Source organism: Littorina saxatilis, linkage group LG8 (assembly GCF_037325665.1).
Source record: "Littorina saxatilis isolate snail1 linkage group LG8, US_GU_Lsax_2.0, whole genome shotgun sequence".
Lineage (NCBI taxonomy): Eukaryota > Metazoa > Mollusca > Gastropoda > Littorinimorpha > Littorinidae > Littorina > Littorina saxatilis.
The window spans coordinates 71,940,150-71,959,607 of NC_090252.1; the positions used below are offsets into that span (position 1 = coordinate 71,940,150).

General features: G+C 43.2%; 1 protein-coding gene across 1 annotated transcript in view; it reads left to right on the top strand.

The window, feature by feature from the left end:
* The first annotated feature begins 1,792 nt into the window (after positions 1-1,792).
* Positions 1,793-19,458, top strand: part of LOC138974296 (uncharacterized) — a 298,636-nt gene continuing 280,970 nt past the window's right edge. Inside the window, exon 1 of the mRNA XM_070347016.1 lies at positions 1,793-2,063. Within this exon, the coding sequence (XP_070203117.1) occupies positions 2,029-2,063 (35 nt within the window). The 5' untranslated portion in view covers positions 1,793-2,028. The remainder of the gene's footprint in view (positions 2,064-19,458) is intronic.

Sequence of the window (19,458 nt, forward strand, 5' to 3'; positions counted from 1 at the left end):
AAACACGTAAAAATACACTCGTGCAAAAACATGAGTGAACGTGGGAGTTTCAGCCCATGAACGATGAAGCTACCAAATCGCCGGTTGACATTGCTGTTTTGCAACAAAAACTGCAACGTTACAAAGTCATCGGAGAAATAGCTAGCAGAGACACTTCTATCACCAAGCAGTTGCCGAAATCATACTTGAGTGTAGCATACATGTAATAGTGGGGGTTTGCGGGGTTATTCTTCTTTTTCTTGCTGTGAGTTCGTGAACAGAAATTTATGAAGGCGTTTCGCGTGGATTTGTTTGAAGTATTAAGGAGGAATACTGCCAGTAGGTTGCTGGAGTGATACGCTTGTTTATCAGAACTGACGTCACGAGGCACAAGACACTTCCCTCTGGCAGAAGTGACGTCACACTGAAAGCACTGAGACACTGCAGTCTATATATAGCAAAAATGACGTCACAAAGCGTACCATAACACTCCCGTTTAGCAGTAATAACGTGACTAAATTATTGCTGTGAAACATCAGTTTAGGACAAATACTGCCTCCAAGTGATGAGCCAGACATTCCAGTGCAGCAGGAATATTGGCAACGGTATTGACCACCGCCATGCAATTGGAGCCGCTTCCCTAGTTCAGTATGGGATAAAACTCCACACATTCAGCCAGCAGTGAAGCAAGCATACTTTCAGGCCCAAATATTGCCAACGTTGTCTTACCTTTGCCCCCATTTATACCGTCTTTTTTTTATATATACTTTCAGAAACTTCTCGAAAAATCCAGAAATATTGGATGTGGAAACATTTGGGGGTAGGGGAGGGCGATTATGAAATAAACGCGGATTTTTGATACTCTTGTGTCCGGTGTAAGGGAGGTAATGCGCCGCGTGTGGAGCGAGAGACGGACACCACGTGCAGTGACTGACGTCACGTTGTGTGTGTGCAGCCCACTGTGAGCTGTGACCATGAGGGGGACAGTGTGTGTGCAGTGTGTGTGTGTGGACACTGACTGGCTCAGCCCCGCCCGCTCTCACTCACTGACCGCTACTCGCCTTGCCGCGTCTCCTCGCCTCTCTCTCTCTCTCTCTCTCTCTCTCTCAAACACACACACACACGCATGCACGACACTGAGTTTTATATTCAGTTATACTAAGTTACTCAGTACTGCACGCACGTCACTTTGCCGGGCGGCCTTACTCGGCCTGACGACGTTTTAATGGCGTGACGTCACGGGCGATGTGTTTTATCGCCGTCTACCGGAAGGGGGAGGGGGGGGGGGGGGGGGGGGGGGAGGACTCGCTGAGAGCAGACGACACAAGCGAGTCTGAGCCAGCGTCTGCCGCAGACACAGCACCGCCTCGCTGAGTGGCGGAAGGAAAGTAGTTCCACGGACAAACGGGGAAAGTGGGCGGAGCCAGCGCCGCCATATAATGAGGGGGCGGGGCTTGGGCCGGCAGAGGCCTCACCAGGGAAAAGCGGGGCGGGATGACGGGGGGTAGGGGTGAAAAAAGGGAGGGGTTGAACCAGACCGCCCCGCGACACGCAGCACGCGTGACGCTCATTGAACTAAGGCGCGGGGAGGGGGGGGGGGGGGGGGGGGGAGGGGGGGGGGGGAGGGGCGGGCCTCGGAAGACATGTCTTTCCGGGGGGAGATCGTTATGGGGAAACGCGGGAGGGGAGATAAGAAGCCCTAGATGGTTGGCTCTGGTGTCGGCACAAAATGCAAGGGTCAGCTTTTGGGGCCTAAATTCTTTAGGGGTAAATGTGGCCTCAACAGATTTCTTGGGGAGGGGGAGGGGGGGGGGCTCTGTAAGATGTCAACAAGAAAAGGATTTTACTGCTCTGTTTTCTTTCACACGGGCGGCCAATCCCACAACCTCACTTTCCCTTCCTCTCTACAGGATGTGAGTCTGGGAGGGTGCAGGGAGAGGGGTTTCGTTCTCGAACTTTCTTCTTTCCGCCATCTTGCTCCTTTTTTCACCCTCTGTGTCCCTGCGCGCCATTTTTTTGCCAGCCGTGTCTGCCGAGCCTGTGGTGTACATGCCTTTGTCGTCATCCTCGTGGATCACAGAGAGGTGAGACTGATTGACAATCACCAAACTCACGGCACAAAGCCGCTGACGATCATCACACTGTGTATTGGATTGGGTGTTTGATGTGTGCGTGTGTGTGTGTCAGACAGAGAGAGAGCGAGAGAGAGAGAGAGAGGGAGTGAGAGTCTGCAGCACTTGCGGAAAAAAATGAGATGCTTGACTTTTGGTGGCTTTAGACAATTCTTAGGCTTCTTTAAGGTTTACTCTCAAGTTATAATCCATCATGCGTTTTTGGCTGAAGGAATCTGCATTGATTGTTCGGCTGCATGCTTAAAACAAAAGCGCCCTTCGTCTTTCTCTCTCGATGCACAGAATGCACCAATTCTCAGTACCAAAAATAGCCGAGTTTTGCCGATGCATAGCATGACCACACGCGACACGATCTTGTAAGGTCAGTGTTCAAGCAACTCGCGTCGTGCTATGTCGTGCTATGTCGTGCTATGTCCAAATAGCCGCTCTTATTTGAACACACTCCTCGCCGTGTGTAGACATGATCAGAACATCTACCGTACAGACGGTTTGAGCATCCTTGCTTAGCAACACATCTACCGTACAGACGGTTTGAGCATCCTTGCTTAGCAACACATCTACCGTACAGACGGTTTGAGCATCCTTGCTTAGCAACACATCTACCGTACAGACGGTTACAGCATCCTTGCTTAGCAACCCATTTATCAAAAAGCAACAGCCTTCTATTTCCTGTTGCAAAGTGGGATGGTTTCTGGATAGAATCTCACAGATTAATAAAGGTCAGATGTCAGTTATAAGATTAATCGAGCAAAGAAATCCCACAATGCACCGAGAGTAAACAGGATGTAGATGTTTGGTATGTGGCTAAGTAGAAGGTGAACACCTGGACACACTGTCTTGTTCTTATCCTGTAGGTGAACACCTTGACACACTGTCTTGTTCTTATCCTGTAGGTGAACACCTTGACACACTGTCTTGTTTTACCTGCTGGTCTGAACAAGACGGTTGACACCTGTCAGGATATTGAAGCAGTCACTATAACAGGTGTTCGCAGAAAGTATGTTTGTTTAAGTCGCCACTGTCGCCTGATTCTGTCACAAGGACACACGATTCTGTCCCTACCAAGGACACACGATTCTGTCCCTACCAAGGTCACACGATTCTGTCCCTACCAAGGACACACGATTCTGTCCCTACCAAGGACACACGATTCTGTCCCTACCAAGGACACACGATTCTGTCCCTACCAAGGACACACGATTCTGTCCCTACCAAGGACACACGATTCTGTCCCTACCAAGGACACACGATTCTGTCCCTACCAAGGACACACGATTCTGTCCCTACCAAGGACACACGATTCTGTCCCTACCAAGGTCACACGATTCTGTCCCTACCAAGGACACACGATTCTGTCCCTACCAAGGACACACGATTCTGTCCCTACCAAGGACACACGATTCTGTCCCTACCAAGGACACACGATTCTGTCCCTACCAAGGACACACGATTCTGTCCCTACCAAGGTCACACGATTCTGTCCCTACCAAGGTCACACGATTCTGTCCCTACCAAGGACACACGATTCTGTCCCTACCAAGGTCACACGATTCTGTCCCTACCAAGGACACACGATTCTGTCCCTACGAAGGACACACGATTCTGTCCCTACCAAGGTCACACGATTCTGTCCCTACCAAGGACACACGATTCTGTCCCTACCAAGGTCACACGATTCTGTCCCTACCAAGGACACACGATTCTGTCCCTACCAAGGTCACACGATTCTGTCCCTACCAAGGACACACGATTCTGTCCCTACCAAGGTCACACGATTCTGTCCCTACCAAGGTCACACGATTCTGTCCCTACCAAGGACACACGATTCTGTCCCTACCAAGGTCACACGATTCTGTCCCTACCAAGGACACACGATTCTGTCCCTACCAAGGACACACGATTCTGTCCCTACCAAGGACACACGATTCTGTCCCTACCAAGGACACACGATTCTGTCCCTACCAAGGACACACGATTCTGTCCCTACCAAGGTCACACGATTCTGTCCCTACCAAGGACACACGATTCTGTCCCTACCAAGGACACACGATTCTGTCCCTACCAAGGTCACACGATTCTGTCCCTACCAAGGACACACGATTCTGTCCCTACCAAGGACACACGATTCTGTCCCTACCAAGGACACACGATTCTGTCCCTACCAAGGACACACGATTCTGTCCCTACCAAGGACACACGATTCTGTCCCTACCAAGGACACACGATTCTGTCCCTACCAAGGACACACGATTCTGTCCCTACCAAGGACACACGATTCTGTCCCTACCAAGGACACACGATTCTGTCCCTACCAAGGACACACGATTCTGTCCCTACCAAGGACACACGATTCTGTCCCTACCAAGGACACACGATTCTGTCCCTACCAAGGACACACGATTCTGTCCCTACCAAGGACACACGATTCTGTCCCTACCAAGGACACACGATTCTGTCCCTACCAAGGACACACGATTCTGTCCCTACCAAGGACACACGATTCTGTCCCTACCAAGGACACACGATTCTGTCCCTACCAAGGACACACGATTCTGTCCCTACCAAGGACACACGATTCTGTCCCTACCAAGGACACACGATTCTGTCCCTACCAAGGACACACGATTCTGTCCCTACCAAGGACACACGATTCTGTCCCTACCAAGGACACACGATTCTGTCCCTACCAAGGACACACGATTCTGTCCCTACCAAGGACACACGATTCTGTCCCTACCAAGGACACACGATTCTGTCCCTACCAAGGACACACGATTCTGTCCCTACCAAGGACACACGATTCTGTCCCTACCAAGGACACACGATTCTGTCCCTACCAAGGACACACGATTCTGTCCCTACCAAGGACACACGATTCTGTCCCTACCAAGGACACACGATTCTGTCCCTACCAAGGACACACGATTCTGTCCCTACCAAGGACACACGATTCTGTCCCTACCAAGGACACACGATTCTGTCCCTACCAAGGACACACGATTCTGTCCCTACCAAGGACACACGATTCTGTCCCTACCAAGGACACACGATTCTGTCCCTACCAAGGACACACGATTCTGTCCCTACCAAGGACACACGATTCTGTCCCTACCAAGGACACACGATTCTGTCCCTACCAAGGACACACGATTCTGTCCCTACCAAGGACACACGATTCTGTCCCTACCAAGGACACACGATTCTGTCCCTACCAAGGACACACGATTCTGTCCCTACCAAGGACACACGATTCTGTCCCTACCAAGGACACACGATTCTGTCCCTACCAAGGACACACGATTCTGTCCCTACCAAGGACACACGATTCTGTCCCTACCAAGGACACACGATTCTGTCCCTACCAAGGACACACGATTCTGTCCCTACCAAGGACACACGGTTGTCAGAAAACATGCACATGTTCAATAGCATTGCAATGTATCCGTCTGTCAGGGTGTATTGATAAAAGGTATTGGAGATTTTCCCCACATAAAATCAAAAGCGAGATATCGGAAAACATTGTTATTTGAAAACAAGCCTTTAAAAGTGAAGACGTGTATTCTAAATGGCATTTTCACCGATAAACATCAAAGCTGGAAGTATATATATAACTATCAGTATCATATATATATATACTCAATATGAAGCCCTCCTTATCATTACATTGGCAGATGAGCCGTTTAATATAAATATGCCCGTTACAGTGTTGAAGGTGGATGGTACGGATCACGGTGTAAAAGCCTGGACAGCATGGGGATCTGTCGACCCATCAGAAGCATAACTACAGATACATTTGTCCAGAACCACACATAGCTGAAGTTTGCCAGTACCGACGCTGGTATATATGTGTGTAAATATTAACAGCTATTGTGTTTTCAGCGTAGCAATAGGGTCCGATATTTAGACGAGACAAGTATAATGCCGACGAGTCGAAGACGAGTCGCATTATACTTGTTCGAGTCTAAATATCGGACCCTATTGCTACGCTGAAAATACAATAGCGATTATATAGCTGTTCTGACCTTGATTTGTTGTTCCAAACTTACAAAATGACAGTTTTTGCGTCGATGCGTTGATCTCAGGTTTTGATAGCAGACGCCGTTTCTTATGCGCATTAGTTTTGAGCAGGCGCCACACTGACTTTGGAAAAAATCTCGATTTGACAACACAGCTGTTAAGCAGCGTTTTATTAGTTCATTCGTATACAACAAAAAGAAGTTTGAGTTTTTTTAATTTTGAACAAGACTACTTGTGTAGAAGACCAAAACACAACATCAACATAAAACTAGAAACACTAAGATGCAACAAGGGGAGGATCAGAGAACAGCTAATCCGTACAATGCGAGCAGACGGCAGCGAAGTTTTCAGTTTGGGTGAATGGCATTTATACTTGTCTCGTCATGAAGCGAATTTTTCAACCTCAGTTATAAACGACTACATGAATGTTAGTGCCATGGGTTGTACATCAATAATTCAGAGGGGAAGTGGGGTATTTAGTGTGGAGTTACGAGATAAGAAAAGCCGAATGCGAAAGTTTGTGTCAGTCAGCAACTGAGCTCACACAGGCACACAAAAACGGCTGTTCCGTTTTACTCCCCTGTTTGTACATCTTTCGACTTTGGGCATTTTGTGGTGTTTAGGGACAGAAAATAATTAGTTTAGTCCTGTTTCATCGGGAAGTTAGCAGAAAAGGGTATGCTATCGACATTTGTAAAGCTGAAAAACATTCCCGAGAAGAATTTCAAGTTGTCAGTGTATGCTGTTGTCGATTGTTAACATCGTGTGGTACAGATGGGTAAACCGGAACCATGCGTCATTGTTATTGCCAATATGCTTTTGGATATTGGCAAAAATTGCCGACTTTAGCATTACGCTTTGATGATGATGTTGAGACCATCCAATCACAGCCCCCGAATTTCCCCACGTATCCATCAGAATAGCTATATAGGCTTATATACTTTGCTGATTGTGAAAGGTCCTGTCGCGTTGGTGTAATATTGTTAGTCATAAAAAGCCCAGGTATCTTGATTATAAAAAGCCCTTTCAAATTGTTAATCATAAAAGGCACTCTTAATGTGTTGATTATAAAAGGCACTCTCAAATTGTTGATTATAAAAGGCCCTCTCAAATTGTTGATTATAAAAGGCCCTCTTATCCAAATTGTTGATTATGAAAGGCCCTCTTATCCAAATTGTTGAGTATGAAAGGCCCTCTTATCCAAATTGTTGAGTATGAAAGGCCCTCTCAATAAGTTCATTATAAAAGGATCTCTCAAACTGTTGATTATATAAAAGGCCCTCTCAAGTTGTTGATTATTAAAGGCCCTCTCAATAAGTTCATTATAAAAGGATCTCTCAAACTGTTGATTATTAAAGGCCCTCTCAAATTGTTGATTATATATAAAAGGCCTCTCATGTTGTTGATTATTAAAGGCCCTCTCATTAAGTTCATTATAAAAGGACCTCTCAACAAGTTCATTATAAAATGACCTCTCAACAAGTTCATTATAAAAGGACCTCTCAACAAATTCATTATAAAAGGACCTCTCAAATTGCTGATTATAAAAGGCCCTCTCAATATTTTGATTATCAAAAGCCCTCTCAATATGTTCATTATTAAAGGCCTCTCAAATTGTTGATTATTATAGGCCCTCTCAATACTGATGTTGATTATAAAAGGCACTCTTAAATTGTTAATTATTTAATGCCCTTTTAAATTGTCTTTTATCAAAGGCCCTCTCAAATTGTTGATTATGAAAGCCCTCTCAAACTATTGATTATAAAAGGCCCTCTTATCCAAATTGTTGATTATAAAAGGCCCTCTGATCCAAATTGTTGATTATGAAAGGCCCTCTGATCCAAATTGTTGAGTATGAAAGGCCCTCTTATCCAAATTGTTGATTATATGAAAGGCCCTCTCAATAAGTTTATTATAAAAGGATCTCTTAAACTCTTGATTATATAAAAGGCCCTCTCAAGTTGTTGATTATTAAAGGCCCTCTCAATAAGTTCATTATAAAAGGATCTCTCAAACTGTTGATTATTAAAGGCCCCCTCAAATTGTTGATTATAAAAATCCCTTTCAAATTGTTGATCATTAGAGGCCAAGTTGTATTGTTGATAATAAAACGCTGTTTTAGTGTTGATTATTACCGGTTCAGTCACGTGGTTGATTATAAAAGGCTCAGCCAACCAGACGCATTGACGGAAGGATCAGTAGTTGTTTCTTTGACAAATGGGTATTGGGCAGCCCAGAAAAAACATTTTGTGAGAGAACCTGAGGCCTGACTTCATCGTTAATTGATCCGACAGATGTGTACTCGGGACACAAAAGGCAGGAAGCTTCCCACAGGGTTATATAACATTTCATTGTCATTCGGACATGCGCTTTTAAAGTACACTCTCATTGTTATTTTTGTTTGTCTTCTTCTTCTTGTCGATCACACGTCTGTACATACTCTTAGACCGGACAGCGAGACAAATTATATTGTCTTCTCCAGGTCCTCCTTTCCTCTTTTTAATTTTGTGTTATCATTATTTATCTATTTAGTAAGTTCGCTAGTTGGTTCAGTATATGGTCTTGGTTCAGTATATGGTCTTGGTTATGGTCTTGGTTATGGTCTTGGTTATGGTCTTGGTTATGGTCTTGGTTATGGTCTTGGTTATGGTCTTGGTTACGGAACGTTGGCAGTCAATCGGCGTGATTGAGATGTTCTTGTTACCAAACGATGGTTGCAAAAGAGAGCCAGTATAGTGAATATTAAACTCGACGAGACTCGCGTCCTTACAACGGCCATTTTGTTTCGATCATCTCCGGCGAGAGCGACGGACAGAAAGAGTTGCCTCGATGGCTCACTGAGTCAGTGTGGAGGAATGTTATTGTAACAGGAATTTCACAAAACCACGAAATGTACAACTTACTTTCCCTTAACATGTTAGACAATGTGTTAATTTACAGTTTCACTGGGCCTTTTTTCAGAAAATCTAGAAAATGTGAAAATCTCCTGAATGTTGAATACTTCTTTGATGTTGATGATTTGTGTAGTAAACAATAAAAATGGATGTAATTCGTCAATTTGTGTTACCTGAGCTCGTCAGGGTAGAGGGAAAGGCTGGTCCTCCACAAAGCCAGGGGTGGGTTGCACATGCAGATCTAGGAGTCTAGTGTTGGGACAGACATGTTGGTCTGGTTGTACAGTGGAACCCCCCTTTTAAGACCCCCTAATTTCAGACTTCCCCCTGCTTTTTCAGACTTTCTGTTCATAACCTCTGTAAATTTACCCCCATTTTAAGACTCCCTCCTTTTTAAGACCCGATTTTCTCAGCTTTGTGGAGGTCTTACGAAGGGGGGTTCCACTGTTTTACAAGACCGGGTGAAGGTCCTCAGCATGGTGATGACACAACGCCAAGCCCTCTAGCCATGGGAAACATGCATGATCCACTTAAATCATCGCCCTCGTTCTGTGTGTGTGTTTCGGTCGGTCTGTTACACCAGTCCAAATCAGTGAAGGAAAGATTGTGTGTGTGTGTGTGTGTGTGTGTGTGTGTGTGTGTGTGTGTGTGTGTGTGTGTGTGCGTGCGTGTTTGTGTGTGCGTGTGTGCGTGAGTGTGTGTGTGTATATATGTGTGTGTGTGTGTGTGTGTGTGTGTGGGGGGTGTTATACGATGGAACCCGCCATTTAAGACGTCTCGTTTTCGGACTTCACTTCTAAATACTTTTCTTTCACAGACTTTCTGTTAATAACCTCGGTCAATTACCTCCCTTTTAAGGTTTCCACTCTTTCCTCAGATTGCTCGTGGTCTTAAGAGGGGGGTGGGGGGGGGGGTGCTCCAATGTACCCGTGTTTCTGTAGTCATTTGTAGTTGCTGTAAACATTGCAAACTTTATCCCAGGTAAAAAGACTCAAACTCCAAACCTACAAACTGAATTATCATCATTATCTCATTCGTCAATTCGTGTTACCTGAGCTCGTCAGGGTTGAGGGAAAGCCTGGCCCTCCACAAAGCCAGGGGTGGGTTGAACAACGCACAGATATAGTGTTGCGACAGACATGTTGGCAGTCTCTTTGTTTTTGGATTTGAATAATCTTCAGCATTGAAATAAAATCTGCCACACTCAAAGCCAGCAAGTGCACGGCGCATTATTGAGTATGAGCAGGTATACCAGCTTTGGGGTCAGTCTGTTGGACGAACACGAAGTCCTGTGTGTCATCCAGTTATAAATGTTGAAAAGTGTAGCGATGATCCGTTGAAATCAAGGAAAGCCGAGTTTGATATATATATACATATATATATAATAGAGTGGTGACTGTCGGTTTTTGTTATGTTTGTGTTTGAAATGCACAGGTGAACAATATTTGTACATGGGTATTTTGCATGTAATTTACTTACAGAATACAGAAAACAGAATACAGAATCTTGAATTGCCCAAGGTTGGGAATGTGTCTTGACTTCTCTACAAGGCTGTAGTAGATTAATGCACAAACACAAATATTTTATTTTACGAAACCCGTTGTATGTAAGAAAACTGTGAAGCATTATGGTGGCGGTGTGGAGGTAACAACCAGCAACAAAGATTTGTGTTTTCCATCTCGGCACCACCTATATTTGGATTTGGTTTTTAACGAGATAAATAATGTATAATAACGTGACGTCCTTCGTCTACGGATTTTGTAGCAAACGTTTTTGCTCTGTCAGATACAGCCAGTGTGTTTGCAGTGTATGTACAGTATAACCCTGACACCTCCACACCCCCCCCCCCCCTTCTGAAAATGGCGAGCAAATCAGGGAGTATGGTGCTATGTTGTGGTTGTGTTGGCCCGTGCTGGCGTGACAGTCGGCACTAATTAAGCTTGGTGCACGTGCTTATTCTGATTGTTTATGTCTCACCTGCACAGTCAGCATTTTGGCAATGTGCAATTATACACATGTACATGTGATGTTACTGGGTTGATGACGACTTTAAAACAGGAAACAACAATTGCACCTCTTACACATCTTTAATTGAAGTACAGTATAATTTTATGCTTATTCTTTGTGTGGTATGACGAAACTGACGGTATAACATGTCTCGGTGTAATGTCATTCAGTACTTGTCTCGGTGTGATGTCATTCAGTACTAGTCTCGGTGTGATGTCATTCAGTACTAGTCTCGGTGTGATGTCATTCAGTACTAGCTTTCATGGCCGGAAGAGACAGAATTATAACTCGTTTATGATTCCTTGTGTGATGTGAATATTCTGATCGACACCATTGTTGCAGTCTGCATAGCCTGGTTTGATGGTTAACAAAACACACAAAAGATGGAATTCAGATACATGGCCTGGTTTGATGGTTAACAAAACACACACAAGATGAAATTCAGATACATGGCCTGGTTTGATGGTTAACAAAACACACACAAGATGAAATTCAGAAACATGGCCTCTATGAACCGGATATGTATAATGCCTGTTTCCGAGCATCAATGTTAAAACACTGAGGTCAAGACAAAACAAAATGTCAGGACAATCCGTCGATTACGTCACCGGCCGAGCACAGTTATTGATACACTGGCGGAACACACAATTTGTCGGAAAACCCGTCGGTTACCATGGCAAACTTTATAACTTGCCCTGGCAAAACATGATGGTATCATGAGGAACACGGTGACATTCACAATTCAGCTTGCAATAAATCCAATGTCAACTGTATAATGTGCATATAATATCGTCACACAACGAATTAAGAAAATTTCATTTCAGTTCAGTTCATTTCATACTTTATGATCTGGTTGCAGGGAAATTTGTGTTGCTGCAACCCCCCTCCCCCACCCGACACACACACACACACACACACACACACACACACACACACACACACACACACACACACACACACACACACACACACGCATGCACGCACACACAATAAGATTCACAATTCAACTTGCAATAAATTCATTGTCAACTGTATAAGATGCATATAATTAACGTCACATCATGAAGAACATTCATTTCATTGTATTGTATTTCATACTTTATTATATCGTTGCTAGGATAGTCGTGTGGGTACCCCCCCCCCCCCCCCACCCCACCCCACCCCCCGCCCTGCCGGTGGAAAGCTCGCAGCAGCAAGATTTGCGCTGCCCTAGCTGCATGTGCAGAGCATGCATGTGTATGTGTCATCAGCCACCTGCACGTCTGGCAGAATGTCCGAGGTCTTGACGTGCCATGACGTGCCATGACGTGCCATGACGGTGCCAGTGCTTCTGTTTCACAGAATAAAGTTGACTTGTGTCCGGCATGGAGTCGACTAGGCCTTTTTCACTATAATTCGATGCTCAATCAACTGAGCTACCAGGCCCCCACTGACCGTTGACCGAAGACGCGTTCGTCCGAGCACTATATCACTCAGTCAGTTCCTCAGGCTTAGATGGAGACATTTAAGGTCCCTCAAGCAATCCAAACACGAAATTTTGTCAAAAAGCCTTTTTAGATCGAAGATATAAAGACAGTTGATTGTGCCATGAAGTGCTGTGTCTGAGATATGCTGCATGACAGAACAGTAAACCTTTCCACCATGTTTAAACTGAGATGCCGAAAGAAAGAGAGCCTATGAGTGCAGACAGAATACTCAATTGAAAAATTCCCCATGTGAGAAATGCCAACAGGTATGAAATGCAGAAATCACTGATTTTTTTATCAAGCACAAATCTCTTATATACAGTCTGTCAAAACAACATGGAGAAGGTTGCCTCTTACTTTAAACAAGTTTGATATAATTATATTCATGTCATAAAAAAGCACGAGAAATGATACATCAGTGCAAACAAAGGTAATTAAATTGCCCTATCTGAAAGATGTGTTCAATATTTGAATGTTCTATTTTCGATTGTACTTTAACGACAATTATCGCCCTTGGCTGCACAACAAAGCAGAAGATGAGGGGTGACTGCGCGTGAGAGCGAAAAATAAAAAGACCAAAAAATACTGTACGCATATAAAGGGTCTTCTTAATTCAGGCACATAACCAAAGTATATAGAACAAAGAAGAAGACAGACGTTGAAACAGAAAGAAGAAGTACAGCTGCAGATGTAACGATTCACAAACCAAAACAAACTGCTTTGCTCTTGTGCCTGAAGAAGACCCTATAGGGTCGAAGCGTCGCCGTTATTTGTTTCGTCATCTTCGTTCATGCGTGAGTAGCCTATACGGTTGTTTTGTACAATAAGGGTTTACTGAAGCAAAGTTGTAATGTCTGACAAATTTAAATGCTGCAATTATAAGACAAAAGGGAAGCCTACATTGTCTGAAGATGTTGTGATAATACGCGCGCATGAAACGAAACAGGAGCGAGTTGACCAAGATGTGTGACAAACAATGACCATGGGTGACTCGACTCGGCGTTGCGCCCTGACAGACCAGGACACTGAGACGATTGCCAGTGGACTGAGTATGTTCAGCAGTATGCAAGATGATAATCTCAACTGAAATAAATCGTTCTATAAGCGGAAGCAAATACAGCTATTTCGTCGATTTCAGCAAGTCTAATCACGTCCACAATACCTTTGTGCTGGTCCGATGTAACCTTCAGTATAAAATTATATCAGTAATTGTGCACAAACTTGGTTTTAAAAGAAACTTTCCATTGGGTTTTCCGTACTGTAATCAGCATTACCACCAACAAAAATGGTGGCCATGACAGTTCTGAGCGAACTCGAGTTATCGTTCTCCAGTAGAGATGTCGCAAGTATATGAAGTAACTTGCAATAGCATCCTTGAAAAGTGTGAACATGAAAACTTCAAGCCCCGACACACCTGTACTTCTCACAGAATAAAATGTGTATTAACTAACTAGGATCCGCTGTAGCGCAACAAGCCAATTAAGGTCATAACAATTAATTGTCAACGCATTTTGCAAGAAAAGTCCAGGTTATAAAAGCGTTTAATGTAATGGCAAAGCCAAAATTACATTCTTTATAAATAATAATTTTTGGTTTGTACTCGACTACTGGAACAAGCAAAACATAATGTTAAATGGAAAAATAAACCACGAAACTTTCCTTACTCCATACTATTATATATAGTTGCAGGTATAACACTGAATTTTACACAGGTGTTTCGTGCCCTGACCAGTCTCTAAAATAATGAGAATTGAGAAAACGAGATTCAGTTATATTGTTTGATTGTGGAAGTAGAGAAAATAGTGTGCTTTAATTACTTACCAGAAACATCCCTGTGCATGCTGAGTTTTGGCAATTTACCAGAAGCAAGATACAATATTATTAATTCTCAATAATTATTAGACAATACGTATGTATGGGATTCTGGCACAGTCTTCGTGCTGTAGCCACTTTCATAGTCGCGGCATCTCTTCACAATCATGATTCCTGGTTCTCATATATAAAAACGGTCACTATTTCATGCTATAGCCGGTCAAATCAAATAATTGCATCATAATTTATACGAAGAAAATCAGTCAAATGAAATATCAACCGCCGATCATGACCTGTTGCCGATATCATTTACGGTATTTGCATTGTTTCAGGGATAAAACACGTGAAAATGTTAGAATGTTAGGATCAACGTTATATATACCTCTGTGACAGAATATAAGTTTAACAAAGTTGTGTCGTTAAGACACTTCAGTTCATTATACGCCACGGGGTCTTAGACACATAAAAAAGAAGAAAAAACCTCAAGCCGAAGTTATAGAAACAGAACATGACACTAGAAAATCGTTCTAAGATGCAGACATAATGTTATCTTATATACAAAACCTGAAATATGAGCGGTAAAGTAGATAATTATTTCAGATGCCGAGTAAAGCTCCGGGTTGTGAAATAGAGCCAGAGTGTTATGTCTGCCATAAAACTCTCATGTCAGAGACCAGACAGAACAATCACGATGCCACACAGTGTTAGAAGACAAAACGTTTCCTCGGTTTGAAGAGAAAACACGACACATTCAGGTGTTTTTGGTTTTTTTACACGCAGACGTGAATGAAAACAGTGGATGCCCCAGCTGTGGGGCTCGTGTTGAAGACACTTAAAGCACCTTGCGTCCCGTGAACACAATTCAGCTCACCATTCTATGTGGTGCCCAAAGACACCATTCTATGTGGTGCCCAAAGACACCATTCTATGTGGTGCCCAAAGAAACATTTCTATGTTTGTGTAAAATGAAAATGGACATTAACATTTTCTTATCTTATCTTATCTCAGATCTGCCGAGATTTTTAAATGAGATTTAGAACATCCCTCAACTTAGACATAATCCACAAAACAACATCCTGTTCCCCTGATCACGGTGCAGAATTAGACGTTTTTGATGAATTCCTTTTTAAAAAGCCACAAGCGCCATGCAGTTAAGAAAGAAAATCATTAAAAAGTTCCCACTCTGCACAGACAGAACACAGAGAGCACTGTTGTCTGTCTGTCTATCTATCTGTCTGCCTGTCTGTCTGTCTGTCTGTCTGTCTGTCTGTCTGTCTGTCTGTCTGCCTGTCTGTTTGTCTGTCTGCCTGTCTGTCTGTCTATCTGTCTGTCTGCCTGTTTGTCTGTCTGTCTGTCTGTCTGTCTGTCTGTCTATCTGTCTGTCTGTCGGTCTCTCTGTCTATCTGTCTGTCTGTCTGTCTGTCTGTCTGTCTGTCAGCCTGTCTATCTGTCTGTCTGTCTGTCTGTCTGTATATCTGTCTGTCTGTCTGTCTGTCTGTCTGTCTGTCTGTCTGTCTGTCTGTCTGCCTGTCTGTCTATCTATCTGTCTGCCTGTCTGTCTGTCTGTCTATCTGTCTGTCTGTCTGCCTGTCTGTATATCTGTCTGTCTGTCTGTCTAGACTTACATTTTGTGATGGGGACGTTGATCTCAACCAAACATCTGACGTGGGAATAATTTGCAGTTAGCAGTTTAGAATCCTTTGACAGATAGTGAAACCTTCATTCCGTAAGCATGGGTGTTTACACTGCTATACTATTTTGATTCTGAGTTTTCGGTTGTTAGCCGTCTCTCTGCGTTTGGAATTGTTGTTCTTATTCCATGTAAAAGCCTGAGGTGTTAAGTCGGACACTTTTCGCGGGAAGGCCTGTGCCTTGAAACAGAGCTAGATGACACTGATGATTCAAACACTATTACAGTCACAGAGCTAGATAACACGGCAGGACCTGATGATCCAAACACTATTACAGTCACAGAGCTAGATCACACGACAGGACCTGATGATCCAAACACTATTACAGTCACAGAGCTAGATGACACGACAGGACCTGATGATTCAAACACTATTACAGTCACAGAGCTAGATCACACGACAGGACCTGATGATCCAAACACTATTACAGTCACAGAGCTAGATGACACGACAGTACCTGATGATTCAAACACTATTACAGTCACAGAGCTAGATGACACGACAGGGCCTGATGATTCAAACACTATTACAGTCACAGAGCTAGATCACACGACAGGACCTGATGATTCAAACACTATTACAGTCACAGAGCTAGATCACACGACAGGACCTGATGATTCAAACACTATTACAGTCACAGAGCTAGATCACACGACAGGGCCTGATGATTCAAACACTATTACAGTCACAGAGCTAGATGACACGACAGGACCTGATGATCCAAACACTATTACAGTCACAGAGCTAGATCACACGACAGGACCTGATGATTCAAACACTATTACAGTCACAGAGCTAGATGACACGACAGTACCTGATGATTCAAACACTATTACAGTCACAGAGCTAGATGACACGACAGGACCTGATGATCCAAACACTATTACAGTCACAGAGCTAGATGACACGACAGGACCAGATGATCCAAACACTATTACAGTCACAGAGCTAGATGACACGACAGGACCTGATGATTCAAACACTATTACAGTCACAGAGCTAGATGACACGACAGGACCTGATGATCCAAACACTATTACAGTCACAGAGCTAGATCACACGACAGGACCTGATGATTCAAACACTATTACAGTCACAGAGCTAGATCACACGACAGGACCTGATGATCCAAACACTATTACAGTCACAGAGCTAGATAACACGACAGGACCTGATGATTCAAACACTATTACAGTCACAGAGCTAGATGACACGACAGGACCTGATGATTCAAACACTATTACAGTCACAGAGCTAGATCATACGACAGGTCTCGATGACTCAAACACTATTACAGTCACAGAGCTAGATCATTTGACATAACCCATGGCAATGACTCAAAGGCTATATATTGTGGCAAGAGAACAATGCCTCGTTTCCATCTCGTACTATTAGTCGTCACAACATTCCACGTTCCGTCTCAGTTTGCTGTCATACTGTTCCTTGTCTTTATTTCAACTTCCCAAGATTTGAGAGACGAAAATCATGTGTCGTGTTTCTGTGATGCCATGGGGATTATTATTCAGACGTTCTTAATTCTGCTTGCTTTTAGTGACTAATATACAACTTACATATGGCGATCGTCGTTTGCAATGCCTGAGGAAAATTATATACCAGACGCACGAAGAGGTTCTTCCTTTTAAGTGACTTTACAGCAAGGCTATATGTGTTTCGGTCAAGTCCTTTGCTACTTTATCAACACACTAAAATTTACTTACATTTTTTTAAATTGCGGACAGATAAGATCTTGTCTTTGTTATGCCTAGAGAAAATGTCCCGACGTACTAAAATGTGCTTGCTTTCACTTACGTTCCAGAAATAATTCAAGGACTATGTTTTTGTAATGTCTTACTTGACGCACTAAAACCTAACTGTGACTTGCTTTGTTTTCACTGGTTTACGCCTTGTATAGCTTTTAGCAATGCAAGGAAGTTCAAAGCCCTGACAGCTATATGTTAGAATGGGGCAGCTATAATAGAGTGAACTGACTGTAGATGGGTATATTTACACATTGTTTTCAATACATTACATGACGCAGAAAAAAATTCCAGCGTTTCGTGTTGATATTGCAAAACACGGGCGTGTGTCTGGTATTAGAATAAAGAATCACATTATGGACTAAAGCATGCCAGCTTTTGGTGTGTGTCTGGTGTTAGAATAACAAATCACATTATGGACTAAACGATGCCAGCATTTGGTGTGTGTCTGGTGTTAGAATAAAGAATCACATTATGGACTAAACGATGCCAGCATTTGGTGTGTGTCTGGTGTTAGAATAAAGAATCACATTATGGACTAAACGATGCCAGCATTTGGTGTGTGTCTGGTGTTAGAATAAAGAATCACATTATGGACTAAACGATGCCAGCATTTGGTGTGTGTCTGGTGTTAGAATAAAGAATCACATTATGGACTAAACAATGCCAGCATTTGGTGTGTGTCTGGTGTTAGAATAAAGAATCACATTATGGACTAAACGATGCCAGCTTTTGGTGTTTAGAATAAAGAATCACATTATGGACTAAACGATGCCAGCTTTTGGGGTTTAGAATAAAGAATCACATTATGGACTAAACGATGCCAGCTTTTGGTGTCAGAATAAAGAATCACATTATGGACTAAACGATGCCAGCTTTTGGTGTTAGAATAAAGAATCACATTATGGACTAAACGATGCCAGCGTTTGGTGTGGCTCTGGTATTAGAATAAAGAATCATATTATGGACTAAACGATGCCAGCTTTTGGTGTTAGAATAAAGAATCACATTATGGACTAAACGATGCCAGCATTTGGTGTGTGTCTGCAGTTAGAATAAAGAATCACATTATGGACTAAACGATGCCAGCATTTGGTGTGTCACTGGTATTAGAATAAAGAATCACATTATGGACTAAACGATGCCAGCATTTGGTGTGTGTCTGCAGTTAGAATAAAGAATCACATTATGGACTAAACGATGCCAGCATTTGGTGTGTGTCTGCAGTTAGAATAAAGAATCACATTATGGACTAAACGATGCCAGCTTTTGGTGTAAATGCTGAAAGGAGTGTGCATGTGTCTGCATGGTACTGCTTTTATATAGTATACTGTTGGTTTGGTTGCTGCAAAATGTGCCTGCGTGCATACCTAATGTTGTTTTTGTTACCAACCAAACGCAGCACAATTTGCAAGCTGATAGAGCGAAAACTGAAAGAACCGAGTGTTCGTGTGTCTGGCCATGCATGTTATTAGCAAAGAAAAACACTCACTAAGAATTGCCAGAGATAGGTGCGACTTCAGAAGGAAGTGTCAGCGTATCTGCCATGCCACTGTGTTTTGACTCAGACGCTTGCTACTCTTAGTACATGTGATGGTTTTTTTATGTCTGTGATCGCCTGACACTGCATGTAAATTTTCCTTGTTTTTATAAGGACAGTAAAATGTTGAGTCTTTGAGTCTTGAGTCTTGACTAGCAGTAAA